General features: G+C 47.3%; 1 protein-coding gene across 1 annotated transcript in view; it reads right to left on the reverse strand.

Annotated features, from left to right (window-relative positions):
* The window catches only part of LOC140428237 (uncharacterized), a 504514-nt gene that overhangs the window by 473059 nt on the left and 8652 nt on the right, over window positions 1–22803 (reverse strand). Inside the window, exon 2 of the mRNA XM_072514486.1 lies at window positions 4073–4130. Coding sequence (XP_072370587.1) covers window positions 4073–4130 — 58 coding nt within the window. The remainder of the gene's footprint in view (window positions 1–4072; window positions 4131–22803) is intronic.

A 22803-nucleotide genomic window follows, 5' to 3' on the forward strand; every position in this document is an offset into this window, starting at 1 on the left:
CCCGGCACGGACCCCCCCCAACCCCCAACCTCCACCCCAGCACGGACGCCCCCCCCCCCCCACCTCCACCCCGGCACGGACGCCCTCATCAATCCCCAACCTCCACCCCGGCACGGACCCCCTCCCCAACCCCCAACCTCCACCCTGGCACGGACCCCCCCCAACCTCCACCCCAGCACGGACCCCCTCCCCAACCTCCACCCCAGCACGGACCCCCCCCAACCCCCAACCTCCACCCCGGCACGGACCCCCCCCAACCTCCACCCCAGCACGGACCCCCTCCCCAATCTCCACCCCGGCACGGACCCCCCCCCAACCTCCACCCCGGCACGGACCCCCTCCCCAACCTCCACCCCAGCACGGACCCCCCCCAACCCCCAACCTCCACCCCGGCACGGACCCCCTCCCCAACCTCCACCCCAGCACGGACCCCCCCCCCCAACCCCCAACCTCCACCCCGGCACGGACCCCCTCCCCAACCTCCACCCCAGCACGGACCCCCTCCCCAACCTCCACCCCAGCACGGACCCCCTCCCCTACCTCCACCCCAGCACGGACCCCCTCCCCAACCTCCACCCCAGCACGGACCCCCCCAACCCCCAACCTCCACCCCAGCACGGATCCCCTCCCCAACCTCCACCCCGGCACGGACTCCCTCCCGGCACTCCCCCGGAGCCCAGCCTACTCTAACCACCCCCCCCCCCCCCCCCCGCCGCACACACACACACACAAGCCGAGACACACCTCTCCTCACGCAATCAGTCTGCGGCCACGCCATTTCCTGCCCAGAGCCAACGCCCCAGGCCGTCACTCACCTCCTCGCTGGTCGGCGTGAGCCTGGAGCACCGGGTCACGCCGATGAAAAGGAGGTTTGATCCACGTCGACGTGAACGGTCATCACGTCGACGGGACTTCGGCCCATCCGGAAGGGAGAATATCGGCAGGCCGAAAATCGGCTGCCTTGCGCAGACCCGTGACATTCTCCGCGGCAGCAGCGCCATTAACGCCCCGCCGACTTTTCTCCCTTCGGAGACTTCGGCGGGGGCGGGGGGCGGGATTCACGGCGGCCAACGGCCATTCTCCGACCCGGCGGGGGGTCGGAGAATGACGCCCCAGACGTCTGGACGGATGATGACCTCGAGCTTGCGGCACTGCTGTCTCCCACACCGTTCACCATCGCAGAGACACTCACCTCGGTTGGGCATATAAGTGATGAGGCTCCCGGGTCACTGTCTGGTGCGCACCCCACAGCCGAGCCGGTACAGCAGGTGGAGTTTGGAGCAGCCGAGGGGCTGGACAGTCGGAGGGCAGCCCAGGCCCAGCAACCAGCTGCCACCCAGACGGTTCCCGGGTTCCTGGATGTAATTGACCCACCCGGACAACCGATGCGTGTGGACACCCAGGGACTGAGTAACGGGATGAGGGCCATCTTCCAGGACTTGCACATGCAGCTGGAGGAGTCTATCCGCGTCGAGCAGCAGGGAGTGGTGCCGCTCATCGCAGCCACCCAGGCCGACACCGCACGGGTGGCGTCCGCGGTGGAGGCAATGGGTGAAGGGGTTTCGGCCATGGGTCAGGTTCTGCAAGCCATTGGGCTTCACGTGCACGCGTCACCCATAGCCCAGGAGCGGGCTGCCCTCTCACAGGTAGCCATCTCACAGAGCCAACACGACATTGCCGCCGCTCTCCGGGCCCTGGCTGAGCCTCACCATGCCATGGCCCGTTCCCAGCAAGCGATGGCTCAGTCCCAGCAGTCGGTCGCGGAGAGCATTGACCGCCTGGCACACGTGATGGATGGTGTCGCACACTCACAGGTCGAGATCGCACAGACCTTGGCAGGAATGTGGCACTCCCTGGGCCCCATCTCGGCGAACATTCGGACCGTGGTCAATACCGCTGCAGGCCTCCAGGACTGGCAGCGCCAGGTGTCGGGGGTGCGACGGGGCATGTCTCCGAGCGCATCTCCGTCCCACAGTGAGGCCCAGGGGCCACCGAGCTCCCCGAGGGAGGAGGAGATTCTGGGGCCCGTCCGGTAGCTCCACCAAGGGACGTCCCGGTACACTCGGCCTCCCCCCGTTCCGTCACTGGCGCATCTGGTGGGGAACGGGCAGGTCAGGATGGCACTGGCCTGCTCCTGTGAAGGTAAGTGTTTTTTAAAGGAAAAACTTACCTCCCAGAAATCACTTGCGCACCGCTCCCGCCAAAATCCAAAGGCCTGCTCCTGTGAAGGTAAGTGATTTTTAAAGGACCTGCACACTCTCCCACCCTCCACCCTCCCACCTGCACACTCTCCCACCCCCCCTCCCACCTGCACCCTCTCCCACCCCCCCTCCCACCTGCACACTCTCCCACCCCTCCCCCACATGCACACTCTCCCCCCCCCCCACCTGCACACTCTCCCGCACCCCCCCCCCTCCCACCTGCACGCTCTCCCACCCCCCCTCCCACCTGCACCCTCTCCCCCCCCCCCTGCACACTGGGGTCACGCCGTCGGGACTTCGGCCCATCCGGACCTGAGAATAGCAGGGGTGCCGGAAAATCGCCGTTTTGGGTGTCTCGGGCGATTCTCCGGCCTGCGGCCCGCGAAACTCGACCGGACAGTTCCCGCCGCTTGGGAGAATCGCGGGAGGGCGTCGGACCGGCGTCGCAGAAAATTTTGGCGGCCCAGGCGATTCTCCCAACCGGCGTGGGAGTGGAGAATCGCGCCCAAGGTTTTAGAACTTTGAGACAACAGTAGATGTTTCATCAATTGTAAATTTTTAATCTGAGATAATGCTCAACAAGGTGGTGGAATTCGATGGCTGATACCTGTTCCCATGGATAAACAGTCAAATCTCTAATGTAACCATTTAAATACATTTTGTCTCCTCTTTAAATTGAAGCTAAAAGGGGGTAAAATTGAATCTATTGGCAGAGCATGCGACCTGGCTATAAACTGATTTCAATGGAAAATACACAGGGTTTTAAATGATGGACGTGAATAAGGGAAGATTGTGGGCGGGATTCTCTGAGCCTCCGTGCCGAAATCGCGGGTCTGACACCGCCCCCGCGATTCTCCGGTCCCCAGAGACTCGGCGCCAATCAGGCGCGCGCGGTCGATGCGGCGCCAGTCGGGGGCCATTGAAAAAGGCCACCGTGGTGATTCTCCCAGTGCAGCTGGCCGAGTTCCCACCGGCATGGCTCTCTCATGGTTTCACCTGGCTGCGGCCGCCCTGGTGGGGGGAGGGCGAATCATTCACCGGGGGGGGGGGGGGGGGGGCGGGGGGGGGCTGGGGGGGGGGGGCGGCCTCCAGGACGGCCAGGCTATTGACCGGGGGCCACCGATCCGCAGGCGCGCGTGATCTGGGGGGAGGGGCCTATCTTCTTGCTGTCCCTCCACGATGTGGGTCGGCCATGTCGCGCGGGGCGGCCGACACAGGCCGCTGCCGTGCGCATGCAGGGCCCCGTATGGGCAGCCAGAGCTGCGAGCAGCACTCCAGGGCCCTGCTAGCCCCCTGAAAATTGCAGAATCACCCTGGACTTACTCCAGGTAAGTCCAGAGTGATTCGCGTGCGTTTTTTCACAGCCGTGGGGACATAGCCCCATTATTGGAGAATCCCGCCCCATTTGCTCTGGCTGGGTGGTCGGTCACACGAGATGATGAAGTTACAGGTATTACTAAGAGAGTGAGGAGACAGGAGAGCAAATATGTCTTTATAGAGAGTGTGGTTTGGCTTGAAATCGGAATGCTTTGCAATGGGGAATAATCGAGGCACCATTATTGGATTGTTCATGGGAAAAGGGAAATATTTATTGGAAGTTAAAGTGCAGAGCAGTGAGATTATGTTTGGATCGCTCGAGCAAAGCATCAGCATAGAAACAATGGGCTGAAGAGCTTCGTGTGCAATGCTTCTACAGTATTGCACCCTGACTGGTCTCATACTTGCAGAGGATGGGGAGAGAGCAGTTTTGGTGATGGCTGACACATGCTCCACTCGAGGTATTAATGTACGTTGATAGCTGTTCAGTGCCTTTGGGTTTGTAGCACGACACAGCATCAATCTCAGCCCTTGGTTACAGGATCTGTGATTACCTTTGTCATCCGTTAGTTCCTTTGCTGCTGCTGTCTCACTGGCCTCAGTTACTGCTGGCTGAGGAGGAATGAGAAAGACAAACTGTCAGTTTTTGTTCAAGACATGGGGCTGGATTCTCCGCCTCGCTGTGCCACAGTTCAGGGTCACCCCGTCGGCGGGATGCTCCATTACGCTGGCCGGTCAATGGGGTTTCCCACTGTGGGGCAGCCCCACGCCGTCGGGAAACCCCCCGGCTGCCGGCAAAACGGAGCATCCCGACGGCGGAGAATCCAGCCGATGGTGTTAATTCCCCCAAAAATATATTTGACTTATAAAATTCATAAAAGTGATGTTACAAACAGTTCCAATTTAACATTGTAGAAAATAAAACTACATCAACAAAGAGCAAAGAACAATACAGCACAGGAACAGGCCCTTCGGCCCTCCAAGCCTGTACCGGTCATGATACCACCCTTGGTCAAACCCTCAGCACTTCCTAGTGCCGTATCCCTCTATACCCATCCTATCCATGTATTTGTTGAGATGCAATTTGAACGCTATTAATGTACCTGCTTCCACAACCTCCCCAGCGTTCCAGGCACTCACCACCCTCTGTGTGAAAAACCTGCCTCGCGCATCGCCTCTAAACTTTGCCACACGGACTTTAAACCTATGCCCCCTGGTGACAGACCCCTCCACCCTGGGAAAGAGTGCCTGCCCATCCACTCTATCCATGCCCTCATAATCTTGTAGACCTCTATCAGGTCGCCTCTTCAACTTCCGTCGTTCTAATGGAAACAGTCCGAGTCTATTCAGCCTCTCCACATAGCTAACACCCTCCAGACCAGGCAACATCCTGGAAAACCTCCTCTGCACCTTCTCCAAAGCCTCCACATCCTTCTGGTAGTGTGGTGACCAGAATTGTGCGCAATATTCCAAGTGCGGCCTTACCAAGGTTCTATACAACTGTAGCATGACTTGCCAGTTTTTGTACTCGGTGCCCCGTCCAATGAAGGCAAGCATTCCGTATGCTTTCTTGACTACCTTGTCCACTTGTGTTGCCACCTTCAAAGATATGTGGACCCGTACGCCCAGATCACTCTGACTTTCTATATTCCCATTTGCCATTTACTGTATATTTCCCCTCTATGTTAGACCTACCAAAATGCATTACCTCACATTTGTCCGGATTAAACTCCGTTTGCCATTTGTCTGCCCAAGTCTCCAACCTTTCTATGTCCATGCCAGTTACCTTCATTATGCATGTGACACCCTGAGGGACCTCACCACATTTACAATTATAGCTTGCATTTACAATATTCATTTATAAAAAATTCATTAATGGGTTTTGGGTGTCGCTGACTGGGCCAGTATTTATTTTCCATCCCTAATCCTTTGAGGAGGTGGTGGTGAGCTGCCCTCTTGAACCTCTGCAGTCCCTGAGGTGCAGGTACACCCACAGTGTTGTTCGGGAGGGAGTTCCAAGATTTTAACCCAAAGACAGTGAAGGAAAGGCCGGTATATTTTCAAGTTGGGGTGGTTCCTGACTTGGAGAGAACCTCCAGATGGTGTTGTCATATGAGAGTACCTTTAAGAAATGGGTGTTTAAGAAATGGGTGTTTATCAGTGATGTCAGAGTGTGGGTGGAGCTGGGCTGTCTGTCAGCTTTTTACTATTGTTTTCGGCTGTTTGCTGCAGGGTGTGTTTTAGTTTCGTTTTCAGAGCTGGATAGCTGCAGTCACAGCCAGAGGGGTATTAGTCTCTCTCTCTGTAATCTAATGACTGTAAATTGGTCCTTTGGTGATTCAAAACTAATAACTGCTCTCAGTAGTGACTTTAACCTGATGTGCTTATAGAACATAGAACAATACAGCGCAGTACAGGTCCTTTGGCCCTTGATGTTGCGCCGACCTGTGAAACCACTTTAAAGCCCATCTACACTATTCCCTTATCGTCCATATGTCTATCCAATGACCATTTGAATGCCCTTAGTGTTGGCGAGTCCACTACTGTTGCAGGCAGGACATTCCACGCCCTTACTACTCTCTGAGTAAAGAACCTACCTCTGTCATCTGTCCTATATCTATCTCCCCTCAATTTAAAGCTATGTCCCCTCATGCTAGACATCACCATCCGAGGAAAAAGGCTCTCACTGTCCACCCTATCCAATCCTCTGATCATCTTGTATGCCTCAATTAAGTCACCTCTTAACCTCCTTCTCGCTAACGAAAACAGACTCAAGTCCCTCAGCCTTTCCTCATAAGGTCTCCCCTCCATACCAGGCAACATTCTGCTAAATCTGCACCTTTTCCAATGCTTCCACATCCTTCCAATAATGCGGCGGCCAGAATTGAATGCAATACTTCAAATGCGGCCGCACCAGAGTTTTGTACAGCTGCAACATGACCTTATGGCTCCGAAACTCAATCCCTCTTCCAATAAAAGCTAACACACCATACGCCTTCTTAACAACCCTCTCAACCTGGGTGGCAACTTTCAGGGATCTATGTCCATGGACACCAAGATCTCTCTGCTCATCCACACTGCCAAGAATCTTACCATTAGCCTTTTCTGCATTAAACTCCATTTGCCACCTCTCAGCCCAGCGCTGCAGCTTATCTATGTCCCTCTGTAACTTGTAACATCCTTCTGCACTGTCCACAACTCCACCGACTTTAGTGTCATCTGCAAATTTACTCACCCATCCTTCTACGCCCTCCTCCAGGTCATTTATAAAAATGACAAACAGCAGTGGCCCCAAAACAGATCCTTGTGGTACACCACTAGTAACTGGACTCCAGTCTGAACATTTCCCATCAACCACCACCCTTTGTCTTCTTCCAGCTAGCCAATTTCTGATCTAAACTGCTAAATCACCCTGAATCCCATGCCTCCGTATTTTCTGCAGTAGCCTTGAGGAACCTTATCAAATGCTTTACTGAAATCCATATACACCTGCTTTACTGCTTTACCCTCATCCACCTGTTTGGTCCCCTTCTCAAAGAACTCAATAAGGTTTGTGAGGCACGACCTACCCTTCACAAAAGTGTGTTGACTATCTGTAATCAAATTATTCCTTTCCAGATGATTATACATCCTATCTCTTATAAACCTTTCCAAGATTTTGCCCACAACAGAAGTAAGGCTCAGGCTTCTGTTTGAAGTTTTAAAAAAAAGTCTTATGGGTGTTAAAAGGACAGCTGAAGGATTACTTAGTGTTGTATTCTTTGGGGCTTGTATTTGAATTAATGGTTGCTAAGATGTTCACTTTATGGTTTAAAAAGGTTAACTTGAGTTCATAGAATAAACATTATTTTGCCTTAAAAAATACTTTTCCATTTCTCCTATACCACACCTGTAGAGTGGGCCATGTGCTCCCCATACCACAATCTATTAAAAGTGGGGATCCATTTAAATATGTCCAAGCATTGCCAAGGTTTGATGAGAAGGAGGTAGAAGCCTTTTTCATTTCATTTGAGAAGGTAGCTAAACAAATTAAATGGCTACAGGACATGTGGGTATTACTGATTCAAACAAAGCTAGTAGGGCTAGTGAAGTGTTTGCATCACTACCGGAGGAGGTATCTGGGACCTATGAGGAGGTGAAAAAATCCATCTTAGCTGCATATGAACTAGTGCCTGAAGCCTACAGACAAAGGTTTCGAAATTTATGGAGAGAATTTGGTCAAACATACATGGAGTTTGAAAGGCTCAAACAGAGTAATTTTGATTGGTGGATAAGGGCTTTGAAAATAGACCAAACATATGAATCTCTCAGAGAAATTATACTTTTGGAGGAGTTTAAAAATTCAATTCCTGATGTAGTGGGAACTCATGTGGAAGAGCAGATAGTTAAAACTGTGAGATTAGCAGCGGAAATGGCAGATGATTATGAATTAGTTCATAATTCAAAGCTTGGTTTCTGACATCATTTTCTGCCTGTGAGGGATAGAAACTGGGGACATGAGAAATACTCAAGTGGTAAAAGTAAAAGTGATCTGATGGGAGATGATAAGGAGAGTCTACCTCAGATTAAAAAGGAAATCTAGGAGGGTGGAAGAGACATAGAACATAGAACATAGAACATAGAACGATACAGCGCAGTACAGGCCCTTCGGCCCACGATGTTGCACCAAAACAAAAGCCATCTAACCTACACTATGCCATTATCATCCATATGTTTATCCAATAAACTTTTAAATGCCCTCAATGTTGGCGAGTTCACTACTGTTGCAGGTAGGGCATTCCACGGCCTCACTACTCTTTGCGTAAAGAACCTACCTCTGACCTCTGTCCTATATCTATTACCCCTCAGTTTAAAGCTATGTCCCCTCGTGCCAGCCATTTCCATCCGCGGGAGAAGGCTCTCACTGTCCACCCTATCTAACGCCCTGATCATTTTGTATGCCTCTATTAAGTCTCCTCTTAACCTCCTTCTCTCCAACGAAAACAACCTCAAGTCCATCAGCCTTTCCTCATAAGATTTTCCCTCCATACCAGGCAACAACCTGGTAAATCTCCTCTGCACCCGCTCCAAAGCCTCCACGTCCTTCCTATAATGCGGTGACCAGAACTGTACGCAATACTCCAAATGCGGCCGTACCAGAGTTCTGTACAGCTGCAACATGACCTCCTGACTCCGGAACTCAATCCCTCTACCAATAAAGGCCAACACTCCATAGGCCTTCTTCACAACTCTATCAACCTGGGTGGCAACTTTCAGGGATCTATGTACATGGACACCTAGATCCCTCTGCTCATCCACACTTCCAAGAACTTTACCATGAGCCAAATATTCCGCATTCCTGTTATTCCTTCCAAAGTGAATCACCTCACACTTCTCTACATTAAACTCCATTTGCCACCTCTCAGCCCAGCTCTTCAGCTTATCTATATCCCTCTGTAACCTGCTACATCCTTCCACACTATCGACAACACCACCGACTTTAGTATTGTCTGCAAATTTACTCACCCACCCTTCTGCGCCTTCCTCTAGGTCATTGATAAAAATGACAAACAGCAACGGCCCCAGAACAGATCCTTGTGGTACTCCACTTGTAACTGAACTCCATTCTGAACATTTCCCATCAACCACCACCCTCTATCTTCTTTCAGCTGGCCAATTTCTGATCCACATCTCTAAATCACCCTCAATCCCCAGCCTCCGTAGTTTCTGCAATAGCCTACCGTGGGGAACCTTATCAAACGCTTTGCTGAAATCCATATACACCACATCAACTGCTGTACCCTCGTCTACCTGTTCAGTCACCTTCTCAAAGAACTCGATAAGGTTTGTGAGGCATGACCTACCCTTCACAAAGCCATGCTGACTATCCCTGATCATATTATTCATACCCTGATCATACCGTGGGGCACCACGGTAGCATAGTGGTTAGCATAATTGCTTCACAGCTCCAGGGTCCCAGGTTCGATTCCCGGCTTGGGTCACTGTCTGTGCGGAGTCTGCACGTTCTCCCCGTGTGTGCGTGGGTTTCCTCCGGGTGCTCCGGTTTCCTCCCACAGTCCAAAGACGTGCAGGTTAGGTGGATTGGCCATGCTAAATTGCCCTTAGTGTCCAAAATTGGCCTTAGGGTTGGTTGAGTGGGGTTACTGGGTTATGGGGATAGGGTGGTGTGGGCCTCGATAGGGTGCTCTTTCCAAGAGCCGGTGCAGACTCGATGGGCTGAATGGCCTCCTTCTGCACTGTAAAAAAATTCTATGATTCTATTCCTATCTAGATGATTACAAATCTTGTCTATTATAATCCCCTCCAAGACTTTACCCACTACAGACGTGAGGCTCACCGGTCTATAGTTGCTGGGGTTGTCTCTGCTCCCCTTTTTGAACAAAGAGACCACATTTGCTATCCTCCAGTCCTCTGGCACTATTCCTGTAGCCAATGATGACATAAAAATCAAAGCCAAAGGTCCAGCAATCTCTTCCCTGGCCTCCCAGAGAATCCTAGGATAAATCCCATCAGGACCCGGGGACTTATCTATTTTCAGCCTGTCCAGAATTGCCAACACCTCTTCCCTACGTACCTGAATGCCATCTATTCTATTAGCCTGGGTCTCAGCATTCTCCTCCACAACATTATCTTTTTCCTGAGTGAATACTGATGAAAAATATTCATTTAGTATCTCGCCTATCTCTTCAGACTCCACACACAACTTCCCACCCCTGTCCTTGACTGGTCCTACTCTTACCCTAGTCATTCGCTTATTCCTGACATACCTATAGAAAGCTTTTGGGTTTTCCTTGATCCTACCTGCCAAATACATGAAAAGTTTCAAATGTTTTCACTGTAATAAACTAGGCCATGTAAAGTCACAGTGTTGGTGGTTGAAGAAAAGCACTGGGAAGGCTGATGTCGTAAAACAGGCGAAGACAGTAGGGTTTGTTAAATTGTTAAAGGAAAGCCCAAGTGAAGCGACGGAGGGGCAAAAGATTGTACAGCCTGATCAAGAGGTGATTGATAAGAAGGTGCCAGATGTCTTTAAAGAATTTACTTGTGTGGGTAAAGTTTACTCATGTGTATCAGGAGGAGCAGGTAAAGAAGTCACAATTTTGAGAGATACAGGGGCTAGTCAATCTTTAATGGTAAGAGATGAGGAATTATGTAGTTTGGGAAGAATATTGCCAGAAAAGGTGGTAATATGTGGAATTCAGGGTGAGAGGAGTAGTGTTCAATTATATAAGGTAAGATTGGAAAGTCCAGTGAAGAGTGGTGAAGTGGTAGTAGGAGTAATAGACAAATTATCTTGTCCAGGAATACAGTTTATTATGGGTAATGATATAGCTGGATCACAGGTGGGAGTGATGCCTACTGTGGGTGATAAGCCAGTGGAAAATCAGAGAACTGAAGTGTTGAAGGACGAGTATCCTGGGATTTTTCCGGATTGTGTAGTAACAAGATCACACAGCCACAGGTTAAGACAAGAGGAGAAATCAAAGAGTGAAGATGATGTTGAAGTGCAATTTTCAGAAATGATTTTTGATCAGATGGTTGAAAAAGAACAAGAACAGGTGGAGGATGAGGCGGATATTTTTAGTTCAGGAAAATTGCCGGAGTTACAACAGAAAGATATAGAAATAAAACGGATGTATCAGAAAGCATATACGGAAGAGGAATTTGAGTGCATACCAGTACCAGAGTGTTATTACCATAAAAGTGATGTCATGATGAGAAAATGGAGACCTTTGCATATGCAGGCGGATGAAAAGTGGGCAGAAGTTCATCAAGTACTATTACCGGTTGGGTATAGAAAGGAGGTGTTGTGAGTTGCACATGAGGTACCAGTGGGAGGTCATTTGTGAATAAGGAAAACTCAAGCTAAAATCCAGAAACATTTTTATTGGCCTGGACTACATAAAGATGTAGTTAAATTTTGTCAATCATGTAACACATGTCATGTGATAGAGAAACCTCAAGCAGTGATAAAACCAGCACCCTTAATACCCATTCCAGCATTTGAGGAACCGTTTACAAGGATCCTACTTGATTGCGTAGGACCGCTTCCTAAAACAAATGGTTGGAATCAATATCTTTTGACTATAATGGACGTGTCTACTAGGTTTCCAGAGGCCATTCCAGTACTTAATATTACAACTAAAAAAATTGTGGAGGAGTTACTTAAATTCTTTACTAGATATGGACTACCCACAGAAATACAATCGGATCAAGGATCAAATTTTACTCAAGTTCATTCAAAGAAGTTAGGGATGGTTTAGGAATAAAACAATTTAAATGAACTGCGTGCCATCCAGAATCGCAGGGAACGTTAGAATGGTGGCATCAGACATTAAAGACAATGTTGAGGGCGTATTGTCAAGATTATCCAGAGGATTGGGATAAAGGAATTCCATTCGTACTGTTTGCAATTAGGGATGCACCTAATGAGTCAACCAAATGTAGTCCTTTTGAACTAATTTTTGGTCATGAGGTAAGAGGACCACTTAAATGGATGAAGGAAAAATTGGTGAGTGAGAAATCGGAACATACATTATTGCGTCTCAAATCTTAGGGAATGATTAAATCGAGCAGGTGAATTGGCTAGACAACATTTAAAAGTTGCACAAAATGTCATGAAACGGGTAGCGGACAAGAAATCCAAAGTTCATAGTTTTGCCTGTGGATATAAAGTTTTAGTATTGTCACCAGTGGTAGGTGTACCTTTAAAAGATAGGTTTTGTGGACCTTATCAGATTGAAAGTAAATTAAGTGGGGTGAATTATGTGGTAAAAACACCAGATAGAAGGAAGACTCACCGAGTGTGTCATGTGAATATGCTTAAAAGGTACTTTGAAAGGGTAGGAGGGATAAAGGAGGAGGTTTTAATGATTCTAACTCAAAGTGACAAACCAAATCCAGATGACTGTGAATTTGACATACCTCAAATTAAATTGGAAAATGAGGATGTTCTTAAAAATTGGGATAAATTGTTGAGTTACCTTCGAGAGGAAAAACGGACGGACCTGAAAGAGTTATTGATATCATGTGGGCAAGTTTGTAGAGATAAATTGGGAAGTACTAAAATGGCTATACATGATGTAGATGTGGGAAATGCTGTTCCAATCAAACAACATTCATACAGACTTAACCCTTTAAAATTGGCACAGGTTAACAAAGCGATTGAGAGTATGCTTAAAAATGGCATAATTGAACTGGGTTGCAGCCAATGGAGCTCACCCATAGTGTTGGTACCTAAACAAGACGGTACCCAACGGTTGTGTGTGGACTATAGAAAGGTTAATGCAGTTACAAGAATGGACTCTTATCCTATCCCACGTTTGCATTGAGAAAGTGGGACAATCAGCTTTTATTTCCAAACTGGATTTACTTAAAGGTTACTGGCAGGCACCTTTATGCAGCAAACAGCCTAAAACAAAAGTAAAAAGCTGACAGACAGCCCAGCACCACCCACACTCTGACATCATTGATAAACACCCATTTCTTAAAGGTACATTTCTTAAACACCCATTTCATAAAGGTACATTTCTTAAACACCCATTTCTTAAAGGTGCTCTCACATGACACCTTCCCCCAAGAAAAAAAAAACTATCAACTTCAGGATGGTTTCATTTTTCACCTTTTCACTATCCTTTAAGAAATGCACACAGTAAATATACTTTTTCGTTTCAAAAAACAACACACGCAAACAGGTATGATAATATAGTCCATTTTTTTTTTGTTCTTCTTCCTCCAACTGAAATCCTTCTTGATTGACAGTCTCTTTAAACAAGACGGTCTCTGCATGATCTGTCCATTTCTCTGAGCCTCGGCATTTCCCTTTAAAGCCAGATACTTTAGTTCAATCTGATCGCAGAGTCCCTTGTACTTCTCCAACACAGGAGCATTAGTTATCACAGCTTTCAGGCAGTCAAATGCTGGTTGAAAGTCCTCTGTCCACTGAAATATTTGAAATTCTTCAGCAAGTCCATCAGTGGAGCAATCACGCTACAAATCTTTTTCACAAATGTTAGATCAAATCCACTCAAGCCAAGAAATCGCAATATTTCCCTTTGTGTCGAGGGTATTGAAAACTCAATAACTGTTGGTTTCACATCCCGTGTGACCATTCGACCCTGTCCGATCGTACGGCCAAGGAAAATGACTTGGGCTTTTCCAAATTCACTTTTGGCTAGGTTTATCGCCAAACCTGCCTCCTGAAGTCGATAGAATAACTCCAACAGATGTTTTAAATGTTCTTTCCATGTCTGGCTGAAAATTACCAGATCGTCGATGTACACCGCACAATTGGGTAATCCTGAAACAACTTTGTTAGTTAACCGTTGAAATGTGGCTGGAGCGTTTTTCATGCCAAATGGCATAACTTTGAATTGGTATATACCATCTGGGGTCACAAAAGCTGAAATCTCGTTCGCCGTTTCGGATAAAGGTACCTGCCAGTAACATAAGAACATATAAGAACTAGGAGCAGGAGTAGGCCATCTGGCCCCTCGAGTCTGCTCCACCATTCAATGAGATCATGGCTGATCTTTTGTGGACTCAGCTCCACTAAGTCCTCCACCTTTAAGTAAATCCAATTTGGAAATAAAAGCGGATTGTCCCACTTTCTCAATGCAATCCTCCAAACGTGGGATAAGATAAGAGTCCGTTCTTGCTTCTGTTTAACATTTTTTAAAAAGTCTTATGGATGTTAAAAGGAAAGCTTAAAGGATTACTAAGTGTTGTAGTCTTTGGGGGTTGTATTTGAATTAATGGTTGCTAAGATGTTCACTGTATGTTTTAAAAAGGTTAACTTGAGTTCATAGAATAAACATTGTTTTGCTTTAAAAAATACTTTTCCATTTCTGATGTACCACACCTGTAGAGTGGGCAGTGTGCTCCCCATACCACAATCTATTAAAAGTGGTGGGTCAGGTGAACTCCATGATTCACTTTGGGGTTCTCTGAACCCTGGCCCATAACAGTGTTCCCAGGTATCTACTGCCCTTGCCCTTTTGGATGGTAGCGGTTGTGATTTTGGAAGGTGCTGCGTAAGGAACCTTGGTGAGTTCCTGCAGTGTATCTTGTACATGGCACACACGACTGCCACTGTCTATTGGTGATGGCGGCATTGAATGTTTAAGGTCCTGGAGGGGGTGTTAATCAAGTGGCTGCTTTGTCCAGAATGGTGTTGACCTTCCTGAATGTCAGGGGAGTTGCACTTATCCAGGTAAGTGGACAGTATTCCATCACACTTCTGACTTGTGCCTGGTAGATGGTGTACAGGCTTTGAGGAACCAGAAGGAGAGTTACCCACCTACTCTTGTGTTAGATGTTTTAGTTGCTGTGAAATGAAGAGTCTAAAGTTCTTGTTCCTTTTCACCCACCAAACACCATTTATTTCACTTCCACAGCCTCTTCACAAAACTCTTAACAACACACCTCCTGACAGAGGCTACCTGAAGCCCCTTTACATATCAGTGTCAATTAATGGATACTTAACATAAATGAGACAACTAATTGCAATGTCTCTTAACCCATTACTTAACAGTCTCCCCTTCCTTGGAGAAAAAAAATAATTAGGTGAAAACAAAATTTCAGGAAACTCAAAAACACACACATGATGTCCCCCCCTCCTTTTTTTTGTTTGGACGGGAAAGAAAAAAAAACAGTCACAGAAACAAGCGCCCTTCATTAACAATATCCAAAAGTTTCTGTGAACTCGCCCCTCTTTTCGTAAAACAGTCTGACAGTTGATAGCTCCTGTCGACCCATTTAATTTTTGTTATTTCCCCTCTGTCCAACATCTGCTTCAAACTTGCGATGTCTATCCGTAACCTCTTTTCATTGACACTTTTTGTAGAGTGCACATTTTCCCACAGGGATTTATTGTCATTGTGACAGTCAATAGGTATATTACCCAAATCCCCTAATCCCAAAATTTCTGTCAATATCATACTTATATAAAAAGCCATATCCACCGCCTCTACAAGGCTTAACGTCTCAGCAGCCAAAGTGCTTTTTACCACTCTCCTTATTTTCTTTATTTCCCACACAAGTGGGCAACATTTACCATTGTTAGACATTTTAGTTGCTGTGAAATGAAGAGTCTAAAGTTCTTGTTCCTTTTCACCAAACGCCATTTATTTCACTTCCACAGCCTCTGCACAAAACTCTTAACAACACACCACCTGACAGAGGCCACCTGAAGCCCCTTTACATATCAGTGTCAATTAATGGATACTTAACATAAATGAGACAACTAATTGCAATGTCTCTTAACCCATTACTTAACATCTTGTAGCCACAATATTCATATGACCAGTCCAGTTCACATTCTGATCAATGGTAAACCCGAGGCTGTTGATAGTGGGGGAATCAGTGATATTAATGCCATTGAATATCAAAGGGTGATGCTTAGATTCTCTCTTGTTGGAGATGGTCATTGCCTGGCACTTGTGTAAAGGTCCATCATCTGAAACAAATACTCCTTTTCCTTTTCCTTTTGATTTTTACCCCTTTCCATCCCTGTGCTTGTCTGTTTTGTGTGTGTGTAGGGGCTGGGGGAAAATTTTAGGCGGTGAGTTTGGAGTTAGTTAATAGTTAACCAGTTGTTAAAAAAAAAATTAATTAAAAAAAATAGTTAAGCAGTTTATTTGCTGCATATTTCATTATAGTTCTTGTTATAAATAAACAGTACTTCTGTTTATATTTACAAACTTGGTGACTAATTATTGGACAGTCAAGGGCCAAAGACTTTGGGTATTTTTCGAAGAATTATTGGTTAACTCACTTGTGTCATGACTCTGGGACAGGTGGGGCTGGAAGTGACTGTGCACAAGCTCAGGATGTTGTAACACTTGTGTGGCATGAATGTTACTTGCCGCTTAATGGCCCAAGCCTGGATATTATCCAGGTCTTGCTGAATTTGAATATTGACCACTTCAGCATCTGGAGAGTTTTCCTCGGATTCCCATTGACTCCAGTTTTGCTTGGGCTCCTTGATGGCATAATCACTCAAATGCTGCCTTGATGTCAAGGACAGTCACTCTCACCCCACCTTTGGAGTTCAGCTCTTTTGTCTATGTCTGAACCAAGGCTGCCATGAGGTTAGGAGCTGAGTGACCCTGGTGGAACCCACACTGAGTGTCAGTGTGTAGGCCATTGTTGAGCAAATACTGCTTGATAGCACTGTTGATGACCCCTTCCATTACTTTGCTGAAGATGGAGAGTAGACTGATAGGGCGGTCATTGGTTGGGTTGGATTGTGCTTCTATTTGTGTACAGGGCATATTTGGGAAAGTTTCCACATTGCCAGGTAGATGCCAGTTTTGTAGCTGTGCTGGAAGAGTTTGGCGAGGGGTGCGGCAAGTTCTGGAACACATGTTTTCAGTACTATTGCCGGAATATTGTCATTTGCAGTATCCAGTGTCTTCAGCCATGTCTTGATATCGCATGGAGTGAATTGAATTGGTTGAAGACTGACATCTGTGATGCTGGGGACCCGAGGAGGAGACCAAGATGGATCATCCATTTGGCACTTCGGGCTAAAGGCTGCAAATGCCTCAACTTTGTCTTTTGCACAGATTTGCTGGGCTCCTCCATCATTGAGGATGGGGGTATTTGTGGAGCCTTCTCCTCAACTGAGTTGTTTAATTGTCCACCACCATTCATAGCTGGATGTTGGAGGACTGCAGAGCATTGATCTGATGCACTCATTGTGAGATCGCTCAGCTCAGTCAATTACATGCTGCTCATGCTGTTTGGCACACAAGTTGTCTTGTGTTGTAGCTTCATCAGGTTGACACCTCATTTTAGGTATGACTAGTGCTGCTCCTGGCATGCTCTCCTGCACCCTTCATTGAACCAGGATTGATCCTATGGCTTGGTGGTACTGGCAGAGTGGTGGAAATGCCGGGCCATGAGGTTAAAGATTGTAGTAAGAAGTCTTACAATGCCAGGTTAAAGTCCAATAGGTTTGTTTCAAATCACTAGCTTTCAGAGCACTGCTCCTTCTTCAGGTGAATAAAGAGGTAGGTTCCATATATATATATAGACAAAGTCAAAGATGCAAGATGATACTTTGAATATGAGCATTTGCAGGTAATTAAGTCTTTACAGATCCAGAGAGAGGGGTAATCCCAGGTTAAAGAGGTGTGAATTGTCTCAAACCAGGACAGTTGGTAGGATTTCGCAAGCACAGGCCAGATGGTGGGGGGGGTGGGGGAATGTAGTGCGACATGAATCCAAGGTCCCGGTTGAGGCCGTACTCATGTGTGCGGAACTTGGCTATAAGTTTCTGCTCGGCGATTCTGCGCGTCCTGAAGGCTGCCTTGGAGAACGCTTGCCCGAAGATCAGAGGCTGAATGCCCTTGAGTGCTGACCGGAAGGGAACATTCCTGCCTGGCGATTGTCGTACGATGTCCGTTCATCCGTTGTCGCAACGTCTGCATGATCTCGCCAATGTACCGCGCTTCGGGACATCCTTTCTTGCAGCGTATGAGGTGGACAACGTTGGCTGAGTCGCATGAATATGTACCACGTACCTCGTGGGTGGTGTTCTCACGTGTATGGTGGTACCCATGTCGATGGTCTGGCACGTCTTGCAGAGATTGCCATGGCAGGGTTGTGTGGTGTCGTGGTCGCTGTTCTGAAGGCTGGGTAGTTTGCTGCAAACAATGGTTTGTTTGAGATTGCACGATTGTTTGAAGGCAACTAGTGGGGTGTGGGGATGACCTTGACAAGATGTTCATCTTCATCGATGACGTGTTGAAGGCTCTGAAGAAGATGTCGTAGTATCTCCGCTCCGGGGAAGAACTGGACGACGAAGGCTACTCTGTCGGTTGTGTCCCGTGTTTGTCTCCTGAGGAGGTCGGTGCGGTTTTTCGCTGTGGTGTGTTGGAACTGTCGATCAATGAGTCGAGCGCCATATCCCGTTCGTACGAGGGTATCTTTCATACGAGGACGTCTTTAGATTTCTGTTACGCTCTTCCCCGTCTGAGCAGATCCTGTGTATACGGAGGGCTTGTCCATAGGGATGGCTTCTTTAATGTGTTTTGGGTGGAAGCTGGAGAAGTGGAGCATCGTGAGGTTATCCGTGGGCTTGCGGTAAAGCGAAGTGCTGAGGTGACCGTCCTTGATGGAGATGAGTGTGTCCAAGAATGCAACCGATTTTGGAGAGTTGTCCATGGTGAGTTTGATGGTGGGATGGAACTTATTGATGTCATTGTGTAGTCATTTCAGTGATTCTTCGCCGTTGGTCCAAAGGAAAAAAATGTCATTGATGTATCTGGTGTATAACGTCGGTTGACGGTCCTGTGCGGTGAGGTCTTGTTCAAACTTGTGCATGAAGATGTTGGCGTATTGAGGTGCGAATTTGGTCCCCATGGCTGTTCCGTGTGTCTGGATGAAGAACTTGTTGTCGAAGGCGAAGACGTGATCCAGAATGAAGCGGATGAGTTTCAGAATTGTGTCTGGAGATTGGCAGTTGTCGGTGTTGAGTACTGAGGCTGATGCAGTAATGCCGTCGTCATGGGGGATACTGGTGCAGAGTGCCGAGACATCTATTGTGACGAGGAATGTTCCTGGTTCAATTGGTCCATGGGTGCTGTGTTTCTAAAGGAAGTCCGTTGTAACGCGACAGAAGCTAGGCGTTCCTTGTATGATGGGTTTCAAAATGCCCTCGATGTAGCCAGAGAGGTTCTTCAAGCATTCTCCAAGGCGGCCTAAAGGACGCGCGACAATGCAGAATCACCGAGCAGAAACTGATAGCCAAGTTCCGCATGCATGAGTACGGCCTCAACTGGGACCTCGCATTACATTCACCCCCCACCATCTGGCCTGGGCTTGTGAAATCCGACCAACTGTCCTGGCTTGAGACAATTCACATCTCTTTAACCTGGGGTTACCCCTCTCTCTGGGTCTGTAAAGACTTAATTACCTGCAAATGCTCACATTCAAAGTATCGTCTTGCATCTCTGACGTTGTCTATATATATGTTTCTGGAACCCACCTCTTCATTCACCTGAGGAAGGAGCAGTGCTCCGAAAGCTAGTGATTTTAAACCTGTTGAACTTGAACCAGGTGTTGTAAGACTTCTTACTGTGCTCACCCCAGTCCAACGCCGGCATCTCCACATCATGGTTAAAGATTGTGGTTAAGTACAATTCTGCTGCTGATGGCCCACAGTACCTCATGGGTACCCAGTCTTGAGTTGCTATGGAGTTTGCACATTCTCTCCATGTTTGCGCGGGCTTCGCCTCCACAACCCAAAGATTTGCAGGGTAGGTGGATTGGCCACGCTAAATTGCCCCTGAATAAAAAAGTCTCAGGTTGCTAGATTTGTTAAATGTCTATCCCATTTAGCACAGTGGTTATGCCACAGAACACAATGGAGGGTATCCCCAATGTGAAGATGTGACTTTGTCTCCACAAGGATTGTATGGTGGTCACTCATACCAAAGATGTATCTGTGACAGATAGATTGGTGAGGATCGGGTCAAATATGTTTTTCCCTCTTGTTGGTTCCCTCACCACCTGCTTGAGTGGCTAAATGGCCTATTTGTGCTTCTTGTTTGCATGTTCTTATATAACCTGCTGGTTGGACAGGACATACATAAGGACGGTGATGGTGGTGTCTGGGACATTAGTCTGTGGACAGCTCCCCTCGTACATTCCCCCAGATGTTAGTGAGAAGGCTTTGCAGGGTCGACAAGGCTGGATGTGCCGTTGTCGTTTCAGGTGTCTGGTTTCATAGATGCATAGATACATTGATACAGAGAAGATAGGAGCAGGTGAGGCCTTTTGGCCCTTCGAGCCTGCTCTGCCATTCATCAGATCATGGCTGATCATCCAACTCAGTCGCCTAAGACTGCTTTCTCCCCATAGCCTTTGATCTCATTCTCCCCAAGTGCTATATCTATCAGCCTCTTGAATATATTCAAAGTTTTAGCATCAACTACTTCCTGTGATAATGAATTCCACAGGCTCACCATTCTTTGTGTGAAGAGATGTCTCCTTATATCTGTCCGAAATGGTTTACCCAGAATCCTCAGACTGTGACCTCTGGTTCTGGACACACCCATCATTGGTAACATCTTCCCTGCATCTACCCTGCCTAGTCCTATTAAAATTTTATAAGTCTCCATGAGACCCCCCTCATTCTTCTGAACTCCAGCGAGAACAATCCCAGCCTAGTCATCTCTCCTCATATGAAAGTCCCGCAATTCCTGGAATCGGTCTGGTAAACCATAGCTGCACTCTCTCGAGAGCAAGAACATCCTTCCTCAGCGAAGGAGACCAAAACTGCACACAATACTCCAGGTGTGGCCTCACCAAGGCCCCTCACCAAGTATAATTGCAGCAACACATCCCTGCTTCTGTACTCAAAACCTGTCGCAATGAAGGCCAACATACCTTCTTTACCGCCTGCTGCACCTGCATGCTTACCTTCAGTGACTGGTGCACAAGGACACCCAGGTCCTGCTGCACACTCCCCTCTCCCAATTTATAATCATTCAGGTAGTAATCTGCCTTCCCGTTTTTGCTTCCAAAATGAATAACCTCACACTTATCCAAATTATACTGCATCTGCCATTGATTTGCCCACTCGCCCAACCTGTCCAGATCTTGCTGTAGGATCCCTGCATCCTCATCACAATTCACCCTCCCACCTAATTTGGTATCATTGCAAACTTTGAGATGTTACATTTTGTTCCCTCATCCAAATCATTAATATATAGTGTGAATAGCTGGGGTCCCAGCACCGGTCCCTGTGGTACCCCACTCGTTACTGCCTGCCAATTTGAAAAGGACCCATTAATCCCTACTCTTGGTTTCCTCTCTGCAAACCAGTTTTATATCCACCTCAATACATTTCCCCAATCCCATGCGCTTTAATTTTACACAATAATCTCTTATGCGTTGTCAAACGCCTTCTGAAAGTCCAAACATACCACATCGACTGGCTCCCCCTTGTCAACTGTACTGGTTACATCTTCAAAGAATTCCAACAGATTTGTCAAGCATGATTTTCCCTTCATAAATCCATGCTGATTCTGACTGATCCTGCCACTGCTTTCTAAATGTTCCGCTATAAAGTCCTTGATAATGGATTCAAGCATTTTCCCCACTACCGTTGTTAGGCTTACTGGTCTATAATTCCCTGCTTTCTCTCGATCTCCCTTTATGAATATCGGTGTGACATGAGCTACCCTTCAATCTGCAGGGACAGTTTCAGAGTCTATATAATCCCGGAAGATGACCACCAATGTGTCCACTATTTCCAGAGCCCCCTCCTTAAGAACTCTGGGATGCAGATTCTCAGCCCTGGGGATTTATCCACCTTTAATCCCATCAATTTTCCCAGCACCATTTCTCTACTAATGTTGAACTCCCTCAGATCTTCCCTCTCACTAAACCTTTCATTTTCCAGCATTCCGGTAAATGTTTTGTGTCCTCTTTTGTGAAGACAGAACCAAAGTATGTATTAAATTTCTCAGCCATTTCTTTGTCCCTTATTATGCATTCCCCTGTTTCTGTCTGTAGGGGGCCTACATTTCTCTTTACCAATCTCTTTCGCTTCACATATCTATAGAAACTCTTAGTTTCAGTCTTTATGTTTCCTCCAAGCTTCCTTTCGTACTGTACTTTCCCCTTCTTAATCAATATCTTCGTCCTTCTTTGATGAATTCTAAACTGCTCCCAATCCACAGAGTTATTATTTTCCTTGGCCAATCAGTATGCTTCTTCCTTGGATCCAGTTTCATTTGTTTTGAGTTTGTAGCAGTTTCATAGAATCCCTACAGTGCAGAAGGAGGCCATTTGGCCCATCGAGTCTGCCCCAACCCTCTGAAAGTGCACCCTACCCATGCCCATTCCTCCACCCTATCCCTGTAATCCTGCACATTGATCATGGCCAATCCAACTAACGTGCACATCTTTGGAATGTGTGGCAGAACTACAGAGATTAGATCTGATCCATTGGGGGCAGCACGGTGGCGCAGTGGTTAGTACTGCAGCCTCATGGCGCCACGGTCCCAGGTTCGATCCTGGCTTTGGGTCACTGTCCGTGTGGAGTTTGCACACTCTTCCCGTGTCTCCGTGGGTTTCGCCCCCACAACCCAAAGATGTGCAGGGTAGGTGGATTGGCTAAATTGCCCCTTAATTGGAAAAAATTAATTGGGTACTCTAAAATGTATTTAAAAAAAAGATCTGATCCATTGGTTGTGGGATTGCTGAGCTTTGTCGATTACTTGTTGCTTAACTGTTTGGCATGCAAGTAATCCTGTGTTGTAGTTTCACC

Source organism: Scyliorhinus torazame, chromosome 8, assembly GCF_047496885.1.
Source record: "Scyliorhinus torazame isolate Kashiwa2021f chromosome 8, sScyTor2.1, whole genome shotgun sequence".
NCBI classification, from domain to species: domain Eukaryota; kingdom Metazoa; phylum Chordata; class Chondrichthyes; order Carcharhiniformes; family Scyliorhinidae; genus Scyliorhinus; species Scyliorhinus torazame.